This window comes from Sprattus sprattus (assembly GCF_963457725.1).
Source record: "Sprattus sprattus genome assembly, chromosome: 5".
NCBI lineage: Eukaryota > Metazoa > Chordata > Actinopteri > Clupeiformes > Clupeidae > Sprattus > Sprattus sprattus.
In genome coordinates this window covers 21,252,636-21,278,423 of record NC_137924.1, presented here as the reverse complement: position 1 = coordinate 21,278,423, position 25,788 = coordinate 21,252,636, and the positions used below count along the sequence as shown (strand labels likewise).

The 25,788-nt window shown below is 41.6% G+C and overlaps 2 protein-coding genes across 3 annotated transcripts; one reads left to right on the top strand and one right to left on the bottom strand.

The window, feature by feature from the left end:
• Nucleotides 1–1,721: 1,721 nt before the first annotated feature.
• On the bottom strand, nt 1,722–10,678 carry hacd2 (3-hydroxyacyl-CoA dehydratase 2). The gene is made up of 7 exons (XM_080838450.1): nt 10,527–10,678; nt 9,427–9,544; nt 8,822–8,840; nt 6,142–6,230; nt 4,947–5,068; nt 3,731–3,909; nt 1,722–3,396 (listed from the first exon to the last, which is right to left on the bottom strand). Exons 1-7 carry the CDS (start codon nt 10,649–10,651, stop codon nt 3,314–3,316), a joined length of 735 nt encoding a protein of 244 aa, XP_080694576.1. The 5' UTR covers nt 10,652–10,678; the 3' UTR covers nt 1,722–3,313.
• A 668-nt stretch (nt 10,679–11,346) lies between these two features.
• On the top strand, nt 11,347–24,977 carry stam2 (signal transducing adaptor molecule (SH3 domain and ITAM motif) 2). 2 transcript variants are annotated; one of them, XM_080839908.1, is made up of 14 exons: nt 11,347–11,483; nt 12,996–13,080; nt 13,272–13,347; nt 15,369–15,464; nt 15,703–15,846; nt 17,903–17,972; nt 18,318–18,510; nt 18,605–18,699; nt 19,010–19,092; nt 19,595–19,682; nt 19,844–19,898; nt 20,739–20,889; nt 21,343–21,515; nt 22,539–24,977. In XM_080839908.1, the coding sequence occupies exons 1-14, from the start codon at nt 11,444–11,446 to the stop codon at nt 22,720–22,722; spliced, it is 1,533 nt and encodes a 510-aa protein (XP_080696034.1). In that variant the 5' UTR covers nt 11,347–11,443; the 3' UTR covers nt 22,723–24,977. The 2 variants fall into 2 exon arrangements, with proteins under 2 accessions (XP_080696034.1, XP_080696033.1); XM_080839907.1 differs by having other exon boundaries at nt 22,536–24,977.
• The last annotated feature ends 811 nt before the right edge of the window (nt 24,978–25,788 follow it).

Below are 25,788 nucleotides of genomic sequence, written 5' to 3'. Positions count from 1 at the left end.
CAGGCACAAGACACATCTTAATGATCAGAAAGGCCCACATCTGTGACTTGTGAAGGATGTCTGCTGCCCTCATGTGGAGATACCAATCAGTGGTTTCAGGAAAGTGCCAGTGAATAACTCCAACACCATTTTAAAGCAGCACTATGGAGTTATGGTCTCTAGACCTAGTAAGCCAACAACCTAAAAAGCATCATCAATAGCCCAGTTGGCAGATTAAATCTTGCTTACATGCTAACTGCACTGTGATGGCTCTTCTTACATTTCCGCAGGGGGGTGTTCCTTTTCCGGGCCGTGGAACTACATAGCACCGTGGGAACGACAGGTGTATTTATCCGTCCTTCACGTGACCATGTGTCATCAAATTTAATTTGAAGATGATACCAAAAGCAGTTTTCCTATAAAAAATATACCTCAAGAAGTGGAACATTGTTGCATAGTCTTACTTTAACTCCTAAAAGCTACCTACAAATGAATGTGGGTACCTCCAATTATAATGTTGCTCTTACAGTGACTTAAAAATGGTTACTTTTAAAGAAGGAGTCTGGGATTCTGGCGAAAGGTTGATATTTATAGACAGCCAATCAAATCACAACCCTCCTTCTGTGCTTCTGAAGCATCGTGTTGAATGGCTGGAATTGTTTATGGCTCGGTCTGAGCCAATATTTTTGTTTCCCATTAACAGAGCCAGGACAGTGTGCAAACACCAGAGAGTGCACACACTGGACGGACACTGAACGGAACGCTAGAGAATTGTGAGAAGCAAAAAGTTGTATGCTATTTGCTAAAACATTGTGCTGCTGCCAAGTGCAGTGATATATAGGGGTATAGTGTGGTAGATCCTAAATACTAATCATTGATTTCACACACTATCGATAAGCAAAAAGAAAAGTCAAGACATGTTTTGCTTCCCATATTATTTATTGTAAATATATAATTGTATTAATAACCATACTTATACAAAGTCTGCTGGTCCCATGCAAAACCTTTTTTTTTTATCAAAAAGCCCAGGGATATTTGAGAAGGGGGTTGAACGTTAAGTGGCATGCTTCATTTAGACTACCATGGTCTATAACCCAAGGTGAGTTGATGTCATATTTCCTCTCACATGCAATGTAATGACAGTCACACGCCTGCTTCCCGTCATAAACTTTCTAACAGACTCACGGTTGGCCACTCAAGACAAAAATAACCCAGATACCCTTGAGCACAAATGGATAGGTGTACATGAGAAGGTGGGGGTTGCTGGGCCAACTGACGTGGCCTAAGTCACCCAGTCACCTTGCCTGTCTGGTGTTTGACATCAAAGGCCCAGCACATGAAAGACCTGCTATCTCCTGAACAGCTGGTGTGGCTTAGGAGATACATTAATTTCAATCAGGCAAGGTGTCCCCCCAAGATGCAGCTGAAGCATCAGCCCATTCATAACGGCTCCCCTCATTTAGCAAGCCCCCCCCCCCCCCCCCCCCAAACCTCTAGGACACCACGCCCCCAACCTACGGTAAGCTCCAGATTCTACCTAAATCAGAAGAACAGGTAAAACAGTCCATCAAATCTTCTAGCAATGATGAACCACCATATTCATGCAAATCTAAAAGAACTGCAATACTGCATATGGGAAACAAATAATTAAAAATTAATATGATAACAAAATACTTCTATGCAACAAACAACCCCCCCCCCTCCCCAACCCCCCAAAACTAAAATTAACACTGAGGTTTGGATCGAACCAGTAGACACTCTAATTCGGGTTAAATCTATATCTGTAAATGGCTCTAACAGGAAATGACACGATGAGTAGAAATTGAGGCAAAAGGTTGCTGTAGTGCAGTGGTGCTACTTCAGGAAGGGACCATAAACAAACCACCATCCCTTCCTCTCCTCCTTACCCAGGCTGGCGCCTTTTTCAGGCTGCTGACTGAGGGCAAAAAGACACGGAGGTGTTCAGCAATTCCTCTTTCTCTCACTTTCCATCCCTTGCTCATCACATCTTCTTTCTATCTCTCTCCTCCCCCATACACACACACGCACAAACAAACAAACACACCCATTCTATCCCTGTCTTTTCTGGATTTTTTTGGTCATTGGAGATGGATGCCGCATGCATTTTAATCCATTTTAGCCTTGGAAGCCGGCATATGTGGAAAGTTCCCTTGGCCGGGTACAATTTGTAGTTCTGGGGTTTGCCCTGGGGTTCAGAGGTCAAGCACAAGCCCTTCAAAAAATATTTCAAGAACAGCAGTGAAGAAAGTTTACAGTCCACATATCCCTGGCATTAAAAGGACAACTGCATCCATTTTTGAAGACCATTAAGATGTTGCATGTCAAAACAGTTCAATAACATACTGATGCAGAAAAAAATACTTGCAATAACTGTACAACTAGCAAGTCTGTCTCAACTAATTTGCTACGTTTGTTGCACACCCGACTGGTTATACATTTTACATGTAGACAGACAACCCACAAATATCAACCTGTGACAACAAACCATATGTACGAATACATGTTCCAAACAGTTACACAACTGTTACCAATATTTCAAACACAGCTATGGCCAACAAAATAATTACTAGGGTCGAAGCAAAACAAGGAAGCTTGTTAATGGTAAATCATACAGAGAGTAGTCTCGTCTGCTCTGTCAAGGCATACAACTACATTAACTAAATCAGTGCTCAGGCGAAGGGGATGTTTGTTTACAGAGTCAGAAAAACAATAAACTATGATGCTGCGTTACAATTAAGAGGCAATTTAGCATCCCAAAGACAAGCAGAGGAAGGAATGTTCAAGAATTTCTGTCCGTGGCTCAAAAGGAAAACAAAATCATGTGAACACGTGATATGAACACCTTTGGTGTCCCTTTACAGATGCAGCCAAAGGCTACAACCAGTGGCAGTGGGCATTAAAAGTAAATAAATAAATACATAAAAATCAAAACAGTGTTTGTTCGAGGGGACAGAGCATGGGAGAATGACATGGTGCTGCCTGTCCCCGGTGCTATAGTAAAGTACTAATTGAGGTACCTCCTTTGCCCTCTTTTCATTGTGGCCCTCCATACCCCTCTAAACAACTCAATCAAGCCTGTAAACTTAAGCTAGCAAGCATGTCTTTCCATTCACCAAGTTCGATCATCAACAACGTAACATTGTTGCCATTGTTATCCATATGCTACTGTCTTTATCTGGGGGAAACAACAAAAAGTTAGGGTATTGTTATACAATGAGCAGACTATTTTCTCTTGTGTTTTTAAAGGTTATCTTTGCTTCTCATCTTGTCCTTGGGTTTACACTCTGCAGAGTGGTGCAGGGTTGCTGGATGTTTATTCCACTTTGCTGTACTCTTCAACGTGGCCCAGCACTTTCTTTCTCTGCCGCAACATGTGGAAATACAGCTGGGGAAACACTGGGGCGGCAAGCAAAGAGAGGGACACACACACACACACGCACACACACAGACGCACGCACACACAAGCACACACAAAAATAAATAAACAATACTGTATATATGGCAGCATACCTCAGCCGAATGCGAAGTTGTTACAACAAAATAAACTTTACAAGACAATATTTAGAATTCTACTTTTTCAGCGGTCAAGGGTGAACTCTCTGAATAACTTGCTGAAGCAATTCCACCCAGATTGAAATGACAATCACAAGTAGAGCGCTGAATCTCGAAAACAAAACTGACACCCACGTACATGCTTGTAACACACAGGAGGTAACACAGGAGCACTTACAGGGGATGTAGGAGATCATGGTGAGGATGAGGAAGGTGTGGTAGTCGAAGGAGAAGTTGTACTTGTTGGGCAGGGTGATTGAGTAGAGGCCTGTCTTCTGCACAACAGGCAGTGCAGCATAGATGGTCAGCAGCTCACCAGTCACACCCATTGGGTAGAGGACAATGAAGAAGGTGTACCTGGAATAAGGATGCGAACAGAGAACTGGCATCATGTAGGGAACAAGAAGGACTTCTACAACGTGTTCACAGCTTTTAACACAGTTCAGCGAATAGCTAAGATCAGTACAATCAAATCACAATATTTCTGCTTATGAAAGATAAATGTCAGTGACTGAATACTATATTCCACAGGCTTCAATACTAACCCCCCTTTCACCCCAACAAAATACACATCCCAGTTTTAGGCCATCAAATGACAACCATCCAATCTAATTAACCTACTATTCTCAAGTAATCATTTACGAGCCGTCACATTATACTGTATCTATCTGGAATTCACTGAAATTAATCAAATAAGCAGAATGTGATCCTCAAGAGAACCAACTGGCCAGAAACCTGAGGCTGAGAATGCCATTTTTTACCTAGCAACACTGGAGTTGAGATGAGCAACAACAACTTCCTCCAGGTGAAATGAGGTTCTTAGGTATCTTGTTGCTATGGTAATGAAAGCCACCATGAACTGGAATATCAGATACATAGAAGTGAAGAGGATAGTCCTCAGTACATCACACTAATGCAGCGGTTTTAATGCACCCCATGTATCCTCCTTGCAAAAATATTTTTCTTCTGTTGTCTGATGGTTTTCTCTTATGAGTAATGGGTTTTTTGGTTTGTTTGTTTGTTTGTTTTGTGTCTCATGTGTTACAAATGGATAATATGGTTCCAATCTGATGGACAGCACCAGGCAAGGCAGATATAGGTCTATTTACATAGAGAAAGCAATAACCCTTCCCTCTGAATATGATGGGCATCAGTTGGTTAATTTGGTAATACAGATATCAATCTTATGCTGTAAAATCATGCCTAAATAACCAGGCTAAGAACAATGGGGTATTTTGGGAACAATTGGGTAGTTTGGGAACAATAGGGTAGTCTGGGAACAATAGGGTAGTTTTTTTTAACTGAACTGTTTTGTTTTTCTATTATGATTTCTGATAATAGCTTTCCATCTCATATTACACTGGGGCTATTTGCTGTCTGGTTAATCGCCCTACCTTGCCCATTTGATGAGGTAGGGGAGATGGTTGAGCAGGCTGAAGGTGTAGAAGGAGTAGCGAATGATCTCTGTGATAGTCCAGGCCGCGACGAAAAGCAGGACGCTGTCTTCACTCTGGACCTGTTGCACCAGAGGGCAAAAGGAGTCAAGCAGAGGCACCACAAAGCAGAAAACACACAAAAGACATTCAAGAAAAGGAATGCTTCCGTGGGTCAGAAACATTCTAACTATTATTGGAAAATGCAGGATGCTCATCAGATCGGGCTTCTGATCACTTGAATTAAAATAACACTGAGGCACTACCGCAGTAAGTTTTAAAAGCTTTTGTTTTTAATAAAGGTGTTTTAAGAGCCTTTGTTTGAATAAAGGCTTTTAAAACTGACTGTGGAAGTGTTTCAGTTTTTTTTTTTTTTTTTTTTTGCATGCTCCTCTCTCAGAGGATAGTTAGTCCAAAAGCCGTGCATAGATATGAGTCAGACAGACGTTAACGATTACAGTCAAGATAAGAGAGATGATATTGACTTTACCACAACAATTAACATTTATGTTTCAACAACGCTGCAGCAAGCCTCCAGATGCTTGTCAAATCTGTAGCACACTCTAAGAGGTTACAGTTCCAGCTACGGACAAACAAACTAAAAAAGCAGTCTCTGGGAACATACAGTACACGAGCGAGCACTTCTAGATCACACACACATATCCATGTTATTGGCCACCCATGTCTATCGCACCAGGCATGTTCCTCGTAGGAAAGGAAAAACTTACAGAATGTTCTACCTCAGCACAGCTGTGAGTCTCTGGATGAGCAAACAAACCTCAGTTACAGTAGTCATTAAGTGTGTGCCGTCTTATTTGAAGGGCACTGATAGTCTACTTAAACAGTGCTACCTGTAGAAGATAACACTTAAACTGGTCTTAAGTGCCATTCCATGTTGAAGACACGTAACGCCCTTCTTTGTCAGAATTTGCAACCAGTCACAAAGGACCACTGGGAGTGACTTCATTGTATGTATGCAATTTACAATTTCAATGTACACATCTATCCAAATGTTGATATAAACATATTACACCAGATCCTTATAAAAATTAATTCATGCAAACATATTCTTCTTGGAAAATGATTCCATGGCTTTGGCATTGCTGGCACAAGCCTCAAGGGAGCGAGTCTCCTGATAGCTCACGGATGGCCTCACCTCTCGAACGCTGTGAGTCACAGCCCAGGTGAGGAACACACGCGACAGCACCTGGAATCCTGTCAAGACCACTGAGGAAGGGACGATACCTGTGTGATAGACCAGAAGAACAGCACTTGTGATCAGTTTGTCGGTAGAACAGCGCTCAGCCCCACCTAGATGACACATGCTGCCTTCCAAACTTTGATATTACATATCCGTTCCATCCAGTCTAGACAGCTACAGTCTTCAGTTTTATAAACAACATAGCTTGTGCTTGCTTCGAAAGGTCACCCACATACTTGCTCTGCAAACTTGTCATGAGCCCACTAGGAGTGCTTGAGTGGCCTTACCACAGAGTGCCTAATGGACTGTCTGTTGCATATTGCATGTTAGATGGCCAACCCTGTGGGAATCAGTCAGCTTGACTCTCAATGCCTGTCAGTGCCGACACACTTTTTGTATTTACCGGATATTCCTGGTTTCCATCAGTTAACTCACAAACAAACTCTTCCTCATCGATCCAGTTTAGCCTTCATATAAATACAGTACCTGCAATGAATGGTTCACACCAAGACAATCACTTGACCTGAACTTAATTTAAAGTAGGTGTCTATTACTCGGTGTTTCCATCCAACTCATTTCCATATTTTAAGGACACGCTCCTAATCAAGGGAGGAGTTGTTAGCAGCTGTGTGTTCAAAACTTGAGGTTGTCAGGGCAACTTTAACGGAAACGCGTAATAAAATCTCAACAAGTGCAATTTTATGTAAATAAAACGGTTTCCATCGACCTTAGCATTACACCATAATTGAATTTGGAGTTAATCCACCCCCTCGATTTCTTCGTCGACCTAAATCACTTAGATTTTATGCACATTTCATGCATTTCCACTCAGGATTCCCTCTTTGAATGGTCAAACTCTGCATTTAATTAGTTAAGTAAGTGGTTTTCAATCCTGCTCCTACAAGCCCCAACCTGCCCCAAGCACATATGATTCAAATCAGTATAATTAAAGATGTGTTTGTTTAACTAAATTAGGTGCTTTCTACTAATGAAATGCACTAATGGGGTCATCCAGGTATCCAGAGGAGGCTGGAAATATGACTGTAGCAGCAGAATTGTGAACCACTGAACTAGGATATGATGTGATGTGGACCAGACAACAATGTAAGACTTTAAAGGCCCTTACACTGGCAGGTCACCAGAGGGCAGTATAGTGCAGACACTTATATGGGAACAGCTGTACAGACAAAGGTCATGACCAGCCTCAAATCCCAAACTAGACATAATGCACAGTGGTGCGTAATATGACTGCCGGAGAAAGCGAGAGAATGAGCAATAATGAGAAATAAGTGAAAAAAAGGTTATTTTATGTGCTAAGAAAGTGAATGATTATGTTTCTCGCAAAAATAGACTAAAGTTTGCTGTATATGAAAATGTAAGGAACTATAGTTTGTTGATGTGGTGGCTGTACACTGATAGGGTGTGAAGCAATACCTGTGAGCTACATGCTGCAGATGAGACCTGTCTAGTGAATATCAGGATGGGTGACTTTATAACACGATATATGCTTGTGCTAAATTTGAGTATTTTGTCAAGTTTACATGTCTACATAAGCAACAGTATAAGCTTCATTATATAACTGTACTTAGTATTTAATTCACCGCTTCAACAGGTGAATTTTGCAAATATTACGTATTAATTTTGAAGAATGACCAAACCTTGTGAGAGGAACAGAGAAAAACATGTTGTAGAAACATCTTCTGACCAATTTATTTGAAATGGGGTAAATAGCTCCTCTATGCCACCATTATTGAGCAAGATTCACACAGGCTTGTACTGGATGCTGAATTTTGATTGGCCGTTGGCTGCCATTTTGTCGAGCAAGCCCAATGCAACTTTAAGAGATGTGAGCAAATGTAGAGAAGTATAAAGCACAGAACATTTCAAACTTTTATCTTAAGCAGTTCTTGAGATATTAAAATGTGTCAGTTGCAGCGCCCCCTATGGACAAAATGTCATGAATGTGGTGTGTGTCCAAAGAATGTGGTAGTGTCCATCACTACCACATTCTTTGGACACACACCACATTCATGACATTTTGTCCATAGGGGGCATCCAATTTTGTGAAGTTTGAACCTGAACAAGATATTGGTGATTTATTATTCCCATTCTCTACTGGGTGGTGTCACGCCACAAATGCATCGGAATGAGCTACGCCTCCTAGAGCTTGCCATACAAAAATGTGCCAGTTTTGGAACAGTTTTTGAGCACTTCAGAGGGTGCTGGCACGTAGGGAAACACACCTGGGGACGAAAATCTTCAATTCCCTATCAGACATGTGGGGCTACAATCATACCAAGTTTCATGTGTATTGGTGAAGTGTTATGAGATCACCACCGGTTTGGGGAAAAAAAAGCAGAAGAAAAGGCAAAGAAGTAAACTTTGACAAATACTACATTGCCATTTGCAGCAGTGGTCATAATGAAGAGCTGTTGGACTGTGAACCCTGGCTGCCACTACAGCAATCCCTTTATCATATTAACACAATTACACCATAGTTGACTTTTGACATAGTATTACAGAATCCCCCTTTAGAGTCAGTGGCGTGAGCGAGAGAAAGAGGTCAATGTCTTTGTCTCACTCCAGATCCAGAAGACTAAAGTTCAAGACAAAATTGAATATGATGAAAACTTACCCGCAGCACAGTGCAATATCTGTGGATTCAAAACATGTAACAAAATTAGAGCTCAAGATCACACTTTAAGGGTTAACACAAAAGAGCAAATGTGAAGCAGATTTTTTTTTCAGAATCTTTAACACTTTTCAGAATGTTTTACACCTTGCAGAGTTTGTAGCCATTCACTGCTGCCTTTTAAAGGAACAGCAATGAGCCCCAGTAGCACACAGAGTCTTGACAGCATCATTATCATACCTTGTGTGAACTCTCTGTGGCCCATGTCACATGGCAAACAGAGCGGGTGTTATGTCTATTTAAAAACTGCCCACTACCAGCACAAGAACAGTAGCTACACAGTGGCAGACTGTACCCACACATTCCAATGGGAGAAATGAGTGAGTGGTGGGCCTTCGAAGATAGGGAAGTGTCTCTTCTCCCCCTCCCTCCCCTAAGTTTATATTGGGCACATATGAGGTATGTTTCACAACGACTTTCCCTCATTATTGTTACACCATTTCCCTCTAGGCGTTAAACTTAGAATTCAGGTTGCTCAAACTAAACTAAGTAGCAGCAGCATTTTGTTGAGGTGGTCTTACACTATTTTTATTAAGTCCTGTACCCACCTCCAGGAGAGCAGCAGTCTGGAAGAATTTCAGAGGCTTCTCTATGGAGTAGTACAGGCCGTGGTAGCTCCCTCGAGCCAGGTACGCTCGCCCTAGACCCACAGCAATCACCAACCACCTGCAAGGAGACAATAACTTTGAGCCACACCAACTTGGCCACTTAGGCAAAAACGGGTGAAATTACAACACAGTGACACGATACAAACAGAGCAAGCGAGTTGAATCCTCAAAGTGGACATTGTGCAATCGCATAACGATATCGAGAGAAAGAGCTAACGTAAATTTAAAAAATAAAGTTTACTAAGTGCATCACACTGCGAGGTTGATGCACTTTAGTAGGCTACTCATTAACGCCAGGGCACCTATTGAAAGATAGTTGTGACAGTAAGCAAGTAAGTTTTAATTAAATAGAAGGCACAATGACATTCTGCAAACACACAGCCCCCATTCCAATATCGGCCCTGGAAATTCTTTGCTTTAAAATGTGGCATAACCTGTTCTGTAACAAAAACGATTTCGAACCACAAAGCTTGCACGGAAAACAAAGAGAGGAGGGTCGTATTTGCGCAAGAAAGCATCAAGAAACGTTTCGATAAAGAAGATCTAATAAGGTTAACCTCGGAGTGAATGACCCCTATAGCTACAGTCCAAACATCAGAGGTACAGTGAGCAATATCTGAAGGAATAGTGTGATCATGAGTTACTTTTAAGACAATGTTGCTACCATGACAACATTCATAGGAACTACACGCACATTAACAAAGTTACGCTGGTGATAAGGATCATGAGATATAGGCTAGTTAAACAATAGGATTTAATTACGCTTGCACCCTGGGAAGTCACTTTAACAGAGACAGGTATTATGCGTGCAAGTAAACTGCACCACATTCCCCCGACTCAGATATTTGCGATTCAAGCAAAATCTCTTCTATTCACGTATTGTTCCAGTAGAGATAAAAACAAGAGAGCTCGTCTGTGACGGGGATTATGTCGAGCTCCAGGCGCGTGTTGTCTGAATCCATTCATCCTCGTTGCTACGGCACACACTCGCTACTGTCTCGCATAAAGAACAGGAAGTGCATGAGATCTTGTGTACATACCCAGCTGTCATAACCACGTTATATATGACCAAATAAGCAGTTGCAAGACCACCCGGTCCTTTCTTTTTCTTATGGCTCGCATCACTGTGAGCCGTCCTGGTGGTTCCCATGGCAGGTGCTGACATGACTAGCCGATCAGTACTCGACCGTCCGTAACCGTGTCAGGAGGAAATAAAAGGCGTATGGCCTCTGTGGTATTTATTTGTCTTATACTCGGTGGGTTGCGCCCTCTGTTGGAAACGGGTCAGCAGTACAAGGCTTGCGACCCAAAGATGAACTCCCGTTGTCTGCCCGACTACACAAAACCAAGTGCATAAATGGTTGAAATTAACATCAAGGAACTGAAATGTCCGATAATTTTCAGAAAAATACTTATATCCATACATCGTGTCTTTCACATGTACCTCTCGTTTTCTCATTGCAATGTGTCAAATACTATGCCTGGATGTTTTTCCTCTTACTCTACGTTTTTTACGCTCCAGACGGATATCATTTATTGTAATGCTAATGCAACACTTCATCTCAAAAGTTTAAAGTAGTTTAAATGTTCTTGTCCACTTCACCCATCTATACGCATGGTGGCGATGTTGTCCATGTTTGGAATGCAAAGAGGTATCAATCATATTGCCTTACTGACATCGCAACCATTGCTAATTGATACAGTCGGCAGTGATATGTTATTATAATAATTGAAATATATATATATAATTGATAAAAGTGGTAGTTGCCTTACTTGTTCACGTGGAATATTTCGGTTTTATATTAAATGTGTATTATTCAGGCATACTGCGGGCCAGCTACGTTTACGGAAGAGCAACTGGTGAAAGTGGAGTTTAATGGATGAGGAAGGGATATTTGTCTATCCGTACAATAGATAAGTTTGCCCTGTAGTAGTGTCCCTTAACCGAATATCTATAATGCCTTTATTTGCACAAAATCCATTCGATCAGGATGTGGGTAAGATGATCAGACATATGATGTCTTCTTTTTGACGTTGACGTATTCATTAAAGTAGGCTAAGATAGCTAACGTTGGTTAAACCTAGCTATCATAGCTATCTAGCTCTCTGTCTAGGTTCAGTTAGCTCACAAGTCAGGGGGTTAAAGTTATGACCAGAACTTCTTCTCAACAGCTGTTACAGTGTTAGCAAGAGTATCGTGGGAAAGTATTGGGTGTTTGTCTTCATACGCTGGTGTTTTAATGTTGTGTCATATGTTATGGTGACGACAGTTTAGCCAACTTGCTAGCTAGCTTTGATAACTGCCAAGAGTATTTTGATTAGCTTCAGTGCTCTCCAGCTGATCGAGCTAACCGATTCAGTCACTCTGCTAGGAACATTTGGCAACAGTCATTGTGATGTTGGAAGCAAATGCAGTTACGATGGAGTAACTTCATTGCGTTGGCTAAAGACTGGTTAATCAGAAGCTATTTGGTCGAATGGCAAACTTGGTTTGTTGAATAAACGTCAGCTTACATTAGCTAGTTAGGTATTGTTTGTTATTCTGTGTTCTGCTACGTGATAAGATGTCGCCAGCCGTAGAATACCGTATGGCATAAGCCACTTCACAGTGTGGTCTTACTTTGCTAGGTTTATTGTTGAAGGTAACGTTAAGTTATGTGTGGTTGTGTAATGAAATGAGTCAAGCACAGGTCATCTGACGTCATTTTCGTATCATATTTCAAAAACAAGGTGATATAGGAAATATCTAACTTGCTAATTGCACCGATATTTTCCGAATAATTTAGTTTTTTTTTCAGTCAGCTCTTTTCGACTCTGATATCTCCAGCCGAGTATAATATTAGTTGAATAACATTAATATTGCAACACATTTTTTTACATAACATACATTACATACATTTCTGTGAAGTCTTTAGTTTTGTCAGTTTGCTCGTTGTCTTTACTTGTTTGAACACTAACAGCCTACTTGGTGTCTTGGGCCATATGCAAAATTGTGCAAATCATTTTTGTCAGGTCAAAAGAGAATGATTTTGTCACCGTAGCTTTCAGCAGATGGTGGGTTATGCCTAGGGACATATTCCCTCTGGAGGAATGAAGAAAGACTATGTAGTTATCTTAGTTTGTACCGTTATAACTCATTCACCACATCAGTCATAATGAAATGGGAAGAATTATATTTTGCTGTGTGGATGGTTGCCAAGTAAGGGTACTCCAGGGATGCTCCAAACCGTAGTGTCATTGGCTCACGTTGTGAGCCATTGACAACAGAATGTTTGTCTTCAACCTGTTGACACAACACCTGAGCTGATTGTCATACTATTGGTTGCTGTACCCAACAATCCAAAGAAACTGCTGAAACAGAAACCTGTCCTTTGAAACCCATTTGCTGCTTTTCATGTCAATTGAATGTGAAATATCTAGGAAACATGGCACTGCACCCATGAAACTCTGGGAGTAATGCCTTTCAGCAGAGCCTGCATTGTTCATGTGAGGTTTATTTGCATTTTCAGAAAAGGCAACCTGCGAAACCAATACCACAGATGACTGGGCTGTCATCATGGAGATATGTGATCGCGTTGGGACAACACCCAATGGGTGAGCTGAATTTGTTGTCCAGCTGTGTTAAATTCTACACTTCTACAAATCTGCGATTAAGTCCCTTAAGACCCTTTCGTTTGTGTTGTTAAGTGTTGTTAAATGACATTCATTTGCAACTTTTATTTCCTTTCCTATTCATTTTGTCTTTAAATATATGTTAATACACACTGTGTATCCCTCCATTTCAGCGCAAAGGACTGTCTCAGGTCAATCATGAAGCGTGTCAACCACAAAGTCCCACATGTGGCCATGCAAGCTCTAACTGTAAGTTTGAGCTCTCTCTCGTTCTCCTCTCTCTCACACACGCACACGCACACATACTCAGACACACACACACACACACACACACAGACTTAGACATGGGAGTTCAAAGTATCCAACTTTGGCAAGAGTTAGTGCACGAGGATTCAGTTAGTAAGCTACAAATCCAATGTTGTCAGTTAAAAAATTGTGTATGTTAACTACAAAATCAGATAAAAGGTGGCAGCCAGTGAAATCCTAATGGACTGCAGAGAGAGTACATGCAGGGTATATCCACTCAGGCTTTGCCTTGGTAGGGCTCCCAGGTCAATGAATGATTAATTAAAGCAACACTATGCACCAATCAACCATGTTTTTGATCTATGTTTTTATGAGCAACTACTTTTGGGATCATCTTCCAATTCATTTTATAGTTGGTGGTCATGATAGCAGATAAACACACCTGCCATTCTTACTAGCTCTCCAGGCTATGGACTATGCAGTTTTGTTGTTCGGGTCAGAACAGCAGGTGAAAATAAGAAAAGCCTACACATCACGTCATCACAAACAATATTAGCACAACACCAGCTAACATGTTAGCAAGCTTTTATAAGTGCCAGCTGGGCTGTTAAAGGTGTGTGCAAGCTTTTATAAGTGCCAACTGGGCTACTGAAGGTGTGTGCAAGCTTTTATTAGTGCTAGCTTTTAACATGCTTATTAGGTAGGGTGCACCCTAGTTTCAGACCAAAATTCCTTCAATTCCCTTAATGTCTATGGTTGGTGACATACTTTGACATTACATTTACGTTACTTCTCGTACATTTCATTATGTGTCCGACCTCCAGCAATCCAGCATGGCAGTAGTAACCTATTAAGGGTCAGGAACCGCCCTTTCAACCTGCTCACCTTCCAAGTCTGAGTGTGCACACAGAGAAACAGACATTGAATCACAGACAAAGGAGTTTTTCTGCAGCCTCCCCAGATAGGGCCTTTTTTTTCTACTCGTTATATAAGAATTTATGTAATTGTCTTTTTATTAGTATGATGTAAGTTCTGTGAGAGAAACTGTTTTGAGTTGTGCAGGCTGGTGCATATTGTGACGGTTTACCATGTCAACTGATATGCATTTTAAAAGTTGAATAATTTTGTTTACCATACATTTCTTTAATGCAAAATTCCTATGGCACATTCAAAGTGTTTTCCCCCATGGTACATGTATAAATACAAATACAGTACATTCTAATCATCTAGTGATTTTATCTGAAGTCACTATTATCGACTACAATCAGTTTCTAGCAGGCTGTGCGCACATAACACAAAGGTTTTATGCATGGTTGGTAATCAGGTGTTCAGCCAGTGGATCATGGTGTTAACACTGTATCAGTAAACGGTTATCTTTTTATCCTGTCCTGTATTTCATTGATATTTCCAACAATTTACACAGGCAAATACTCTGTCTCAACCCCGTTATTCCTCTAGGTTTTGAAGGAATTAGTTTGGTGTGATGCTCCTGGTTAGAGTTGGCAAGTTACGAGCTAAAAAAAAAAAACTCACTCATGAGGTTAATCACTGTCATGAAACTGGGCTGTGGTGTGGTTTTTCCTCTGCCATTGACTCACACTGAATACACTGGAGTCACTGAGTCAGTCATGTGTGAGCCGATGCCGTTACCCTAACCCTGCTCTATTTTCAAAAGCTGAGATTTTACTCACTGGATATCTGCCAGGTCTTCTTTGTTAGAAGCCATTTTGCCGTTATGTGACCTTACTGTCAGTCTCAACAGGGATGAAATATGAGCGCTTTGTTGTGGCAGTATGAATTTGGATATCAAAGGCTCAGCCAGTGTGATTACTCAAAGAGTTTCAAAGAAGCCTGTAGGACACTGAGGGTGTCTGGGGAATCACAGGCAACTTTTAAAAATAATTTCACCAAAGAAGCTGTAGTTCCCTGTCCATTCAAAATGTGGAAGTTTAAACCTCAGAATGACATTTGATATGTAATAGCCTACCCCACCTTGACTTCACTTCTTCTATCTTGACTTACAGTTGTTGGGAGCTTGTGTTTCAAACAGCGGCAGGATCTTCCACCTGGAGATCTGCTCACGAGAGTTTGCCAGTGAAGTGCGCACTACATTGCAGAGGGTACAGAATCTCATTAAAACATCACTTATTTGGTTTGATAATCCTATTACATCTTTGAGACGTTTTCATAAATCATTTGAAAGATTGCTTCACCTGCAATTTAACTTTTCAGGAATAGTAGTGAACAGTCAAATGTGCATTTTAATTTACATATATCGGAATAACCGACCTTTGATTGTCTGCTGTGCCCTGATGGATCTGTGTGGTTTAATCTGTCTTGGGATGCTTTGACCTCCAGGCCCACCCCAAGGTGAGTGAGAAGTTGAAGGCTCAAATGATGGAATGGGCCGAGACCTTCCAGAAAGATCCACAGCTCAGTCTCGTCAGCGCCACTATCAAAACCCTGAAGGAGGAGGGGGTGACCTTCCCTTCCGGCACTCAGGTATGCTCCTATAACTGTCTCGGGACTGCTTCCCATAAGTAAGCTACGCTTGGGTGGCCTGCCAAAAGATGTTTTCATTTACAGTTCACACGACCTGTTACCCCCTTAATTTAGATTTCCTGTTTCTCCTCTGAGCACTGTGTCTGGGGAGGCTTGTGGTTAGCTTTGGACTCAGGCTGGCACGTAAGGACAAAAGCAGACTGTACCACATAGCCTACTTGCACAGGCATTGTGGGCCCGCAGCACTTTCCAGTTTGGCTGCTGGGAGAGTGTAGTGCAGCGTGTATGTTTTCATTGAAGGAGTGAGCTTGAGAGTGGAATTTCCTCTAGCATTTTTGGGAGTATGGCCAGCATGCTCCCTCAAGGCTCTCGGAAATGTCTGTTGTTTTTGCCATGTTAAAAAATGTGGGCATTATTTTATTGGTATATTGTATTATTTTATTGTCTTGTGTATTGAAACCCCTATGGACTTAAGTACCAATTACTTTTTTTTAGTTCCTCTCCTGGTAATAACTCATCTGTTCCTCAAAATTACATGATTAGAATGTTTTAATTTTCTTTAATGAAACAAATCCCTTCATGGCCTTAAAATGGCTAGGATGTACCTCTACACATTTGCCTCATTTAGTATCTGAGGTTTGGTTTCTCTTCTCATACCTATCATTTCAACATAGCTTAAGCAAATGATATGTAAAGCCCCACCCTGCAAGTTCATGAAATAGGTTTCATACCTATCCAAGGAACCAATGCTGTCTGATTCTGTGTTTTTAAGACTATCATTGATACACTGCAGTTCCAAGGTGGAAATACTCAGCCATGGCGTTGACTTCTTATTTTGCTAATTTTGTGTCGTTAATCATATAAGAAACCCCATATGGAGGAGGTCTTTTACATACGGGTGCTGTTAGTAAATATCTGCTATTAGGATGTCGAAACCATGGTAACTAAAAGGCATGATTAAACTTCTGTGAACGATGAGTCTGGATTAGCAAATGGAAATGAGACCCCCCACTCATAGGCAGGGAGGCTGGGGGATGATGAAGACTCATCTTGTTCCAGCTAGCTAGCTAGCATAGCTAATGTTAATGTTGAAAGCCATGTTACCTCACATTGTTAGCTCTTAACATTCTCTATTTTGAAATAGATTTGCATATATTAAATACAATTCATTGTTAAACATGTTGAACATTCAGTGCAGCAAATAATAACATATTCATAACACTTCTTAACTTTACAATATATATTCCAGAGCCCACCTGGTATTAAAAAATGATCTGCTTAAGCGCTATATTGTTGTCATGGAGATGTTTATGGCAGGAGATGGTGTTACTGTCAGGTGCAAAAGTTAAGAGAAAGGCGGGGAATTTGCTACTTCCTAAATCAGAAAAGATTTCTCTACAACTTGTGTCTATGCATGCATACCCAATGTGGGTTGTTTTTTAATTAACTGGAACAAGCTATGGATTTGTTTGATCTCTGAGTGCTAGCATTAGATGGCTTTCTACAAAGGAAGTAAGCAACATTAAATATACATGTTAGACTTTTCACCAAAGACAGTGCATGACCTATCCCCTATGTGGTGTTTTAGACCCAAGCAACAAGACTTCTAATGTATGCCTATGACAAATGTATCTGTAGCAGAATGCTAACACTTATAGTCAAGGTAGAGTCTACTATTCTGGTGATAGGTTGTTGATATTTGACTTAAACAGCAAATCAAATTACAACCCTTACTTCTGTGCGCTTGGTGCAACGTATTGATTGGCTGGAACTATTTATGTTTTGGTCCGATCCACTCTGTTTGTTTCCCACAACCAGGACTATGTGTTAGTGTTTTTTGAGAACACACACAAAAGAGACAGCCTCAAGACTGAGGGGCATTTTGCTGAATTTGACAAAAAGTCTATTGGATTAGAATGGTGGATTTTACTTTAAACTTTCCATGTTGTGTCATGACTTTAGATAGACCATAGACCGTAGGCCACAACTTTCCTTTTAGCCCAGGTTGAGGCTCTGGTCAGGCCATCTTAAGAGCTCTTGTGTGTTTTCTCCACAGAGCTCCAGTGTGAAGGCTAACAGCGCTCCTCCAGCCAGCAGAGGCGCTACTGATGATGACCTAGCTAAAGGTAAGGACACTGAGATGATGTTTCAGATCATCTGATGAATGTTTTTTTCTGACACATTATACAGAACGCATGACCTGTTTTGATGTGCATTATAACCAGCACTGACCCTGGTATCTGATTGTGGAAGAGATTTGTCAGTGGGCCACTGAGGACTGGCATTATGTACCTGCTGCAATCCTACTTCTATACAACTTCTGATATAGTCAACCAAGAGTTAAACCCTACCTATGTTTTATGTCCTCATCAGCACACCTTCACTCCTCAGGGGCATTACTGTGGTGTGCATGTGTGGTTATAAATGTTATTAAGAGCTTCTTACATGAGCCTCTGTGTCGCCCCCTGCAGCCATTGAGCTGTCCCTGCAGGAGCAGAAGCAGCAGGTGGAGACGCGGCCACTCACCTTCACGGCCGACCCACCCTACAACGTCAACGGTGGCAAGGAGTCGCGGAAAGTGCGAGCCCTTTACGACTTTGAAGCGGCCGAGGACAACGAGCTCACCTTCAAGGCTGGGGAGCTCATCATCATACTGGACGACAGGTGACTGCACAACTTTGGTATAAGCCAAAAGGGCTGTTTTCTGTTGGTTTGTGCATTTTATGACACGTGACATATATTCCCCATTGCTCTACAGTGACCCAAACTGGTGGAAAGGGGAGAACCACAGAGGAGTCGGCCTCTTCCCATCCAACTTTGTCACCACTAATCTCAACGCTGAGCCTGAACAAGGTAAAATCATACAGCTGTTATTTTTTTTTTAACCTTTACTGTAAATAATTTTTTTCAGGGGAAACCGTGTACAAGATATCCTATTAGATATTTGTTTTAAAGAGGAATAGGTATTAGGTACTTGAGTTGATGTTACACATTAAGAGGCTGTGTGTAGTGTGTAGTGTGTAGTGTGTGTGTGTGTGTGTGTGTGTGTGTGTGTGTGTGTGTGTGTGTGTGTGTGTGTGTGTGTGTGTGTGTGTGTGTGTTGTGTGTGTGTGTGTGTGTGTGTGTTGCTTCCTTTAGTGAGTTGTCTGGTTTGTGTCTGCAGCGGCGTTTGTGGAGAGCACTACTGTGGTGGAGGAGCCTGCTGTGGAGGCGAGAGCAGAGCCTGAGTCTGTGTTTATAGATGAGGTGAGAGCCGAGGATCCACAGGACTCCTGAAGTAACACTCCATGCCTGCATACTTCACAAACTAGTGGCTCTTTGCTGACTCAATGGTGTTATTATTCAGGCTCTGGGCTCTGTAAAGCCCCTTGAGACAATTTCAGTTGTCATTGGCGCTGTATAAATAAAATTGAACTGAATTGAGGAAGTTTGGCTTACTTCTGAACTTTTTCCCTGTAGTCCATTTAGGCTATATTGTGCGTTAGCAAAGAGTCAACACGTACATTAAGTTATATGTACTGTAGTTACCACACTAATTTCACATCCAAAACGGTTAAAGTATCAGCTAAAATCAACTCGGCATAGATAACACATTTTATCTTTAATTTAACCATCACATAATGCTGACGAAATGAAATGATTGTATCTTGTAGCAATGTCATTTGTATCGTCACAAGAAATCCCCCAAACCACCCACAGCTCACTGACAAACTCAATGTATTCCCCCCCCCCCCCCCCCCCCATTCAGGAGAAGATGGACAAGGCCCTTTACTTGCTCCAGAACATAGACCCGTCCTGCAAGGAACCTGACAGCCAGGAACTGGTCCAGCTAGAAGGTTTGCGAATCCTTTTATCAAGGAGAACAGACCCTCATGATTTCTCTAGTGTGTATGATGAGTGATCTCTGATTTACTCTTAATATGTCACTAGACTGAGTCTACGTCCTTTTGATAGCTGGGCCTCACTATTGATCATCGATTAACCTCTGACTCCTCAGGTGCCTGTGAGCAGATGAACCCACTGATCGATGAAAAACTGGAGGAGATTGACAGGTGAGATGATATAGCGCTGGTGGTGCAATGAACTCTATTTGCTTGAAAAAAGGGCATTTAGTTGGTTCTTCCATATTTCTTTTCCTTCTGAAATATTTGCAACATTTTGATTACTCCTCCTTAGAGAAATGTGCATAATTATAATATAACAATACATAATGATTTGATCATTCCAGTCTTGTCTTATTATTACTATGACCAGTTGATACCACAGTAATATGTGTTCATGTATGGGTGGTATTGTTAAGCTGCAGACATGAGTGAAAATGAAAAACACTACTACATTCCATAGCGGCATGCCTGTTATTGCATTTTAATGTGTGTGTAGGTACACACTGTGTTGTGTCTAGATAACCTGTCAGTCTTAAATTGAAGCAACACATAGAGGCTACTCTATTTAAAACCGTCAACTGACACGGTTGCTTTATAATGTATTCATGTAGTTATTAGGACACTTCACTTGAAGCCAGACCCAACTTCTTCCCCATGTGCGAGCCCTAGTTTAGCACTCCGAGGGGAGCAGCTTATGTAACCCTCTACAGTACATGTTGTTTTGTCTGCTCCCCTGAGAGCATGGATGTGTGTGGGTAGGATCACACCATCACCATCTTTTTTTCCCATGGCATCACACAAACCCACCCATCCCCCACCCCCACCCCCACCCCATTCCGTATTGTCTGTCTATTTATCCCTCTCTGCCTGTCACTCTGCCTATCCATCAACCACTCTCCAGCTCTGTCTTTATCTCTCACTGTTCTTTATCCCTCTCTTTTGTCTGTTTTTGTGCGTGTGAGTGAAGGTCTGCGTGTTTAAACCTGTGTGTAATGCTTTGTGTTGTAGCAAGCACTCTGAGCTGTCGGAGCTCAATGTGAAGGTCTTGGAGGCGTTGGAGCTCTACAATCAGCTGATGAACGAAGTGCCCATGTACTCGCCCTACTCTAAGCTGCAGGCCCACCAGCAACCTCACTACCAGCCCTCAGTCCCCATGCAGGTTAGCGGCACACACACACACACACACACACACACATGCACACACACATGCACACACATACACACACACACACACACACACACACACACTCATACGCACACACAGATTTTCTTCCGTATTCCATGATAATTAGTGTTCGTCATTGTACCTCATGCATTGTGTTGTGGTGTGTTGTGATGCTGAATGTGTGATGGAGGGTGCACTTTGGTGGATAATTAGGTGGTGCTAGTTTCTTTTGTTAGCTTGTGCAGGGGAGTGGTAACTGCACACTCTTTCACATTGTATGATTTGACACGAAAAAAGCCAGCCAGCCTGTGCCAAGGTTGGATCGCAATGCAATGCAATGCACCGCACAAAACATTTAGAAATAACAAAGCAAATTGTTCAAATGAGGTAGCTGTTCTTTAATAAAGTTCTTTAATTATCTCTTTTTTTTTTCTTTTTTTCTTTCAGGGGTACCCAGGGCAGTTACCCGGCGGCTACATGCCCGCTGCAGGACCCCAGGGCCCACCTGGAGGACAGGGCTATAGCATGGGTCAAGACCAGCCTGCTCCCCTCTGCTCCCTCCCCCCTGCAGTTAGCAGCCCTTCCGGCAGCCAGCCTGGACCTCAGCCCCAGTACATCAGGTAGAGTCTTCCCTGAGACCCAGAACTTCAGGAGTTAAAGCAGCAGTAGAGGGTTTGGGTCTAAAACTAGCAAGCTAACTATCTAAAAGGCATGCACTCAAATCTCAAAGCTTGCCATCATGCTTGCCAATCTTCTGCCGATATAGTCAGGGATGTCATTTAGATTTTCGCGGGGTAGTCGTTCCCAGGCCATATACCCTTCTGCACATGTGCATTGTCTGGGCGACTACCAGTGGGAATGACGGGTGTGTGGTCTTGACATGACCATATACCATCAAGATGAGTTTCAAGTTGTTGCCAAAACTAGTTGCCTATAACAACATGAGAGTAAAATGATCTGCATAGTGTTGCTTTAAAGTCCCATCAAAGACAAACCGCGGCTAACCCAGTGTGTTGCTATGGAGGTCGCATGCGGCGAGCAGATTGCTCCTGTTGAGGCAGCTACATGTCACATGAAGTGCAGTTCATGCAGTTAGTCATGAGCAGATGGCGATGCTGACAGATTGAGAGCAGCTGGCCTGAAAAAGAAATATGGACTCCAATGGTTCAGATCGTGTAAGCATGTATTTGCCCTCCCCTCCACTCAGCGGACTCACTAAAACAAACCAGTATGTAAAGTTATTAATTGGGGGAAAAAAGGTATAACGTCGGCTACTGCAGCCATGCAGCCAATGGCCATGTCGTGTTTGAGTACGTCAGCGGTGGGGAGAAGTCTGTATGATTTTCAAAAAGTCATTTTACAGGGAAGCAAACATTAACGTAACAGAATTAACGTAACTGTGAAATAAACGTAACGCACCAGTTATGTGATCAGAGAGAGGTTTTCCCAGATCAGCAAACATAAATATTTAAAAAACCACACCAGTGGGGGAATTGAACATTCTGCCAATTAGGAATGTTAGCCTTGATTGTAAGAGTACATATGTGCTCCATGAGGGTGTTTGTTTGTTTGTTAGTTTGTTTTTCTATGCAAGTACTATAGTACTAACAATGACTGTCATTCTCTCTTATCTTTTCCAGCAGTCACATGAATCCCCCCCCGTATATGAATCAAGCTCCCGGAGGCCCTTACCAACCGCAAGCGGGCATGGACTTATCCTATCAGAACGCTAGCCACGGCATGCCGGGCCCCTCCTACCCCCTGGCAGCTCCCACACACCCCGGCTCCCAGCAACAGCCAGCCTTCTACCAGCAGCCGCTCTTGTGAGGCTGCGCAATAAACCTCAGACTTCACCCCGTGCATATCCTTGTCCAGGGCAGACACACCTCCGTAAATTAGGATGAATGTATAGTCTCTGGTCTCCACTTGGGTCTCTGCTTTCCTTTTCCCGATCATGGTTGTGATGACGAGGCTTTTTGAAGGGGATGGGAGTCCGGGTTTAGAGGAGGAAGTCACTAGTGGCACGGCTGTCAGTCGAAAGTGTCCAGGCTCAATGTTTTCTCCACTAAATCCAAAAGGAAACCTTTTGAATGGACCGCTTGCTAGTTAGTTACTAAGCACAGTCTCAATCACTTGATTCAAAAAACAAATTGTGAACATACCAGTGTCGTATTCAGCGTTAAAAAAAGCGTATGCTGGACAATGAGAGTGTGCAAGCTAATGTAGTCAACAGTCCCTTTAGGTGTTTAGAAAAATAACAGGAGAAAAGATTGTGCTGAATCATTATCGACCAGCTGTGCACCCATAACCCCCACCCCATCCTAGAAACGTGGCATCTAGTGTTCAAAGGGGGGGGGCAGGGAGCTGGGGGGCGCTGCTACGACAACCGATTGACTGCATCCTCTGCAAGGTTAAACTAGTGGGTTTTTCTTCTCTTCTCTGTTCTGATATCTCGGCTGAAGCAAACAAGGGCGGATGATTGGTGATTGACCTCTTGTTTTTATTATTATTATTATTTTAATCATTTTGAAAAGGTTTATTTAAATATTGTTACTCTATACAGCTATGTCTCGGAAATGAATGTCCTGTCCCTTTGTTTGTCCTCTTTTCTTTAATGTAGATGAAGCGCTTCCTTTTGTTCAGATTTATTTTATTTCTTTTTATTTGCAGTTCACACTTTTTGACAATTTTCTTTTGATTTCTCTGAGTTCAAACAAAGCATTTTGTTTGAAAATAAACAACTAATATTTTCTATCGCTACCCAGGTCTGTGACCCATCACCAAAATATTTGTTTATTTTTTTTTGTATTTTTTTTCAATGACTTCAGGTGGCAGTGTCTCTAGTCATTTTCCACCAAAGTGTACTTTTCTTTTCCTGTCAGTAAAAGAGAACATTTGACCTTGGTTTAAATGAACCAAATCTACTCACTAATTCTCTTGGCCCTTTGAGCTCCATTTTCTAATCAGTCACATTGACATGACGGATTTCTTCCATTTAATCCTTTTAGCTGTTGCTCTTATGGGGACTGTAAAGGGAGTTGCCCAGAGGGGGAGAAGAGGCCAGTTAGGGTCCATATAAGAGACATATAAACGGGAACTCTTAATCTCACGGCTCGCAATCAACTGTGCCAACGCACTTGCAACCAGGGAAGGTTCCAGAAGCAATTCATGTTTATGTTCTGAGGGGTTAGTTGTCATGCATGTAGGCAAGACCACAGAGACTTATCTATGTGTGTGATTCTCGTGTGCTATGTGGTGTTCCTTTGATGCAAAGTGTGGTTTTGAGCACAATCCAACATCAAAGATAATCTGCTAGGTTCCCTCTGATAGGACTTGTGGAAGTATGAACGGTGGTCCGTGAGGTTTCGCTGAGCTTCAGTGATGTCTTGTGTATCATAACATGTATTTTATCTGGTTTGTTCTTCCTGTTTTTTGGTCTTTTCATCTATGTTATATATATAAACCTGTACCTAGGTTTGGGTTTTTATTTCAACATTGTCACAATGAAACACTGCAACCAAATCATGAAGTAAACTAGTGTCAATTAAAACCAGTAGTTCAGATTTATAGGTTAAAATCAGGAGTGCATCAAGTGCACTATTTCAGGGGTGCTACTTCTGTTACAAGTGGGTCAAATGGATTTGTTGATTGGAATATTTTTTTTTTTCTATGATTTCATGGATATATTTTAGGACCAGACACATTTGGGGAGTGACACATTTTCTTCAGTCCAGCTAGATAAACTTATATTATGATAAACGAACGAAGAACCATCTTTATTTTCTTAACCTGCCTCTTAGCAAGGTGTTGTATAATAGATGTAAAATATCTGGGATTATCTTTATTGCACCTTAACTTTATAAATAATAATTTACCACGGAATGCCTTGTTTTCATGATGGATGGAATGAGACAGAGACTAATTCAAAAGAATTCACTCTGGAAGCTGCTGTAAACCAGAAATTCTATACTATAAAAGAAAAAAAATGTGTTGAGGGGGTCCAGTCCATTTAAAGCAAGTTAACTTTTGTAATATTATTCTTCCTCTATTTCCTGCATTTGTCATTTTTAAAGTTAGTTTTGTAACACAACTTGCGCTTTCAAAATAAAAGGAAAGATGGCATGTGTTTCAAAGTTTGCTTTGTTCTGTCAGTCTTTGGGAGAATGGACAGCTCTACCAGAGCAGCGTATGGAAGGAAGCAACATGACAATGATTTCAGAGGCATTTTCAAGAAAAAATGACATGTCTTGCTAGAAGGACAGATGGCTTTAAAATGTATTTCATAAGGACCCACCCCGTGTGTGTGTGTGTGTGTGTGTGTGTGTGTGTGTGTGTGTGGGTCAGTAAAAACGTTCAGAGAATGATTTGTGTGTATGTGCGTGTGTGTGTGTTTTCACCTTTGATATTTGCTTTGAATCTCTAGAGGAAGTCTTCAGGTAAAGGTCACTGTTTGTAATGCTCAATGACTCAGCTTCCATTTATCTATGACACAGTGATCCTTCATGACTTACTGTACCATGACTGTGGAAGAGTTACTGCATTGATGGTTACTCAGTCTTTTGATTGACTTTATGGAGGGCCTGCTTACAAACGGTCCTTTAGAAAATAGTGTACTTGCAGAAAATGTCCTAATTATTGATATGTAACACATTACCAATACTGGTGTATAATTATTGTTTTTTTTTCTGTACATATGTTGGTCAATTCAGTCATACAACATTTAAATCGGTGCTTTAACAGATGTGGAGTGAGGACTGACTGGAAACTGCGGAAATGTGGGATGAACACTCCACTGTATGATATTGGTCAGGGTGCTTGGTATAGAAGCATTTATGAAGTGCAAAAGGCTATAGCATTTGAGCGATATGGTTTCGTTAATCATGTTAAGAAAAT

Bases quoted from the DNA above. Each gene is read 5' to 3' on its own strand.
- hacd2 (XM_080838450.1), bottom strand. From the start codon at position 10,651: ATGTCAGCACCTGCCATGGGAACCACCAGGACGGCTCACAGTGATGCG. The intron at 9,545-10,526 runs GTATGTACACAA...GTCTCCTTGCAG, and splicing joins AACGTGGTTATGACAGCTGG to GTGGTTGGTGATTGCTGTGG. The intron at 3,397-3,730 runs GTAAGTGCTCCT...TTGCCGCCCCAG, and splicing joins CATGATCTCCTACATCCCCT to TGTTTCCCCAGCTGTATTTC.
- stam2 (XM_080839907.1), top strand. From the start codon at position 11,444: ATGCCTTTATTTGCACAAAATCCATTCGATCAGGATGTGG. The intron at 13,081-13,271 runs GTGAGCTGAATT...CCTCCATTTCAG, and splicing joins GTTGGGACAACACCCAATGG to CGCAAAGGACTGTCTCAGGT. The intron at 20,890-21,342 runs GTTAGCGGCACA...TTTTTCTTTCAG, and splicing joins AGCCCTCAGTCCCCATGCAG to GGGTACCCAGGGCAGTTACC.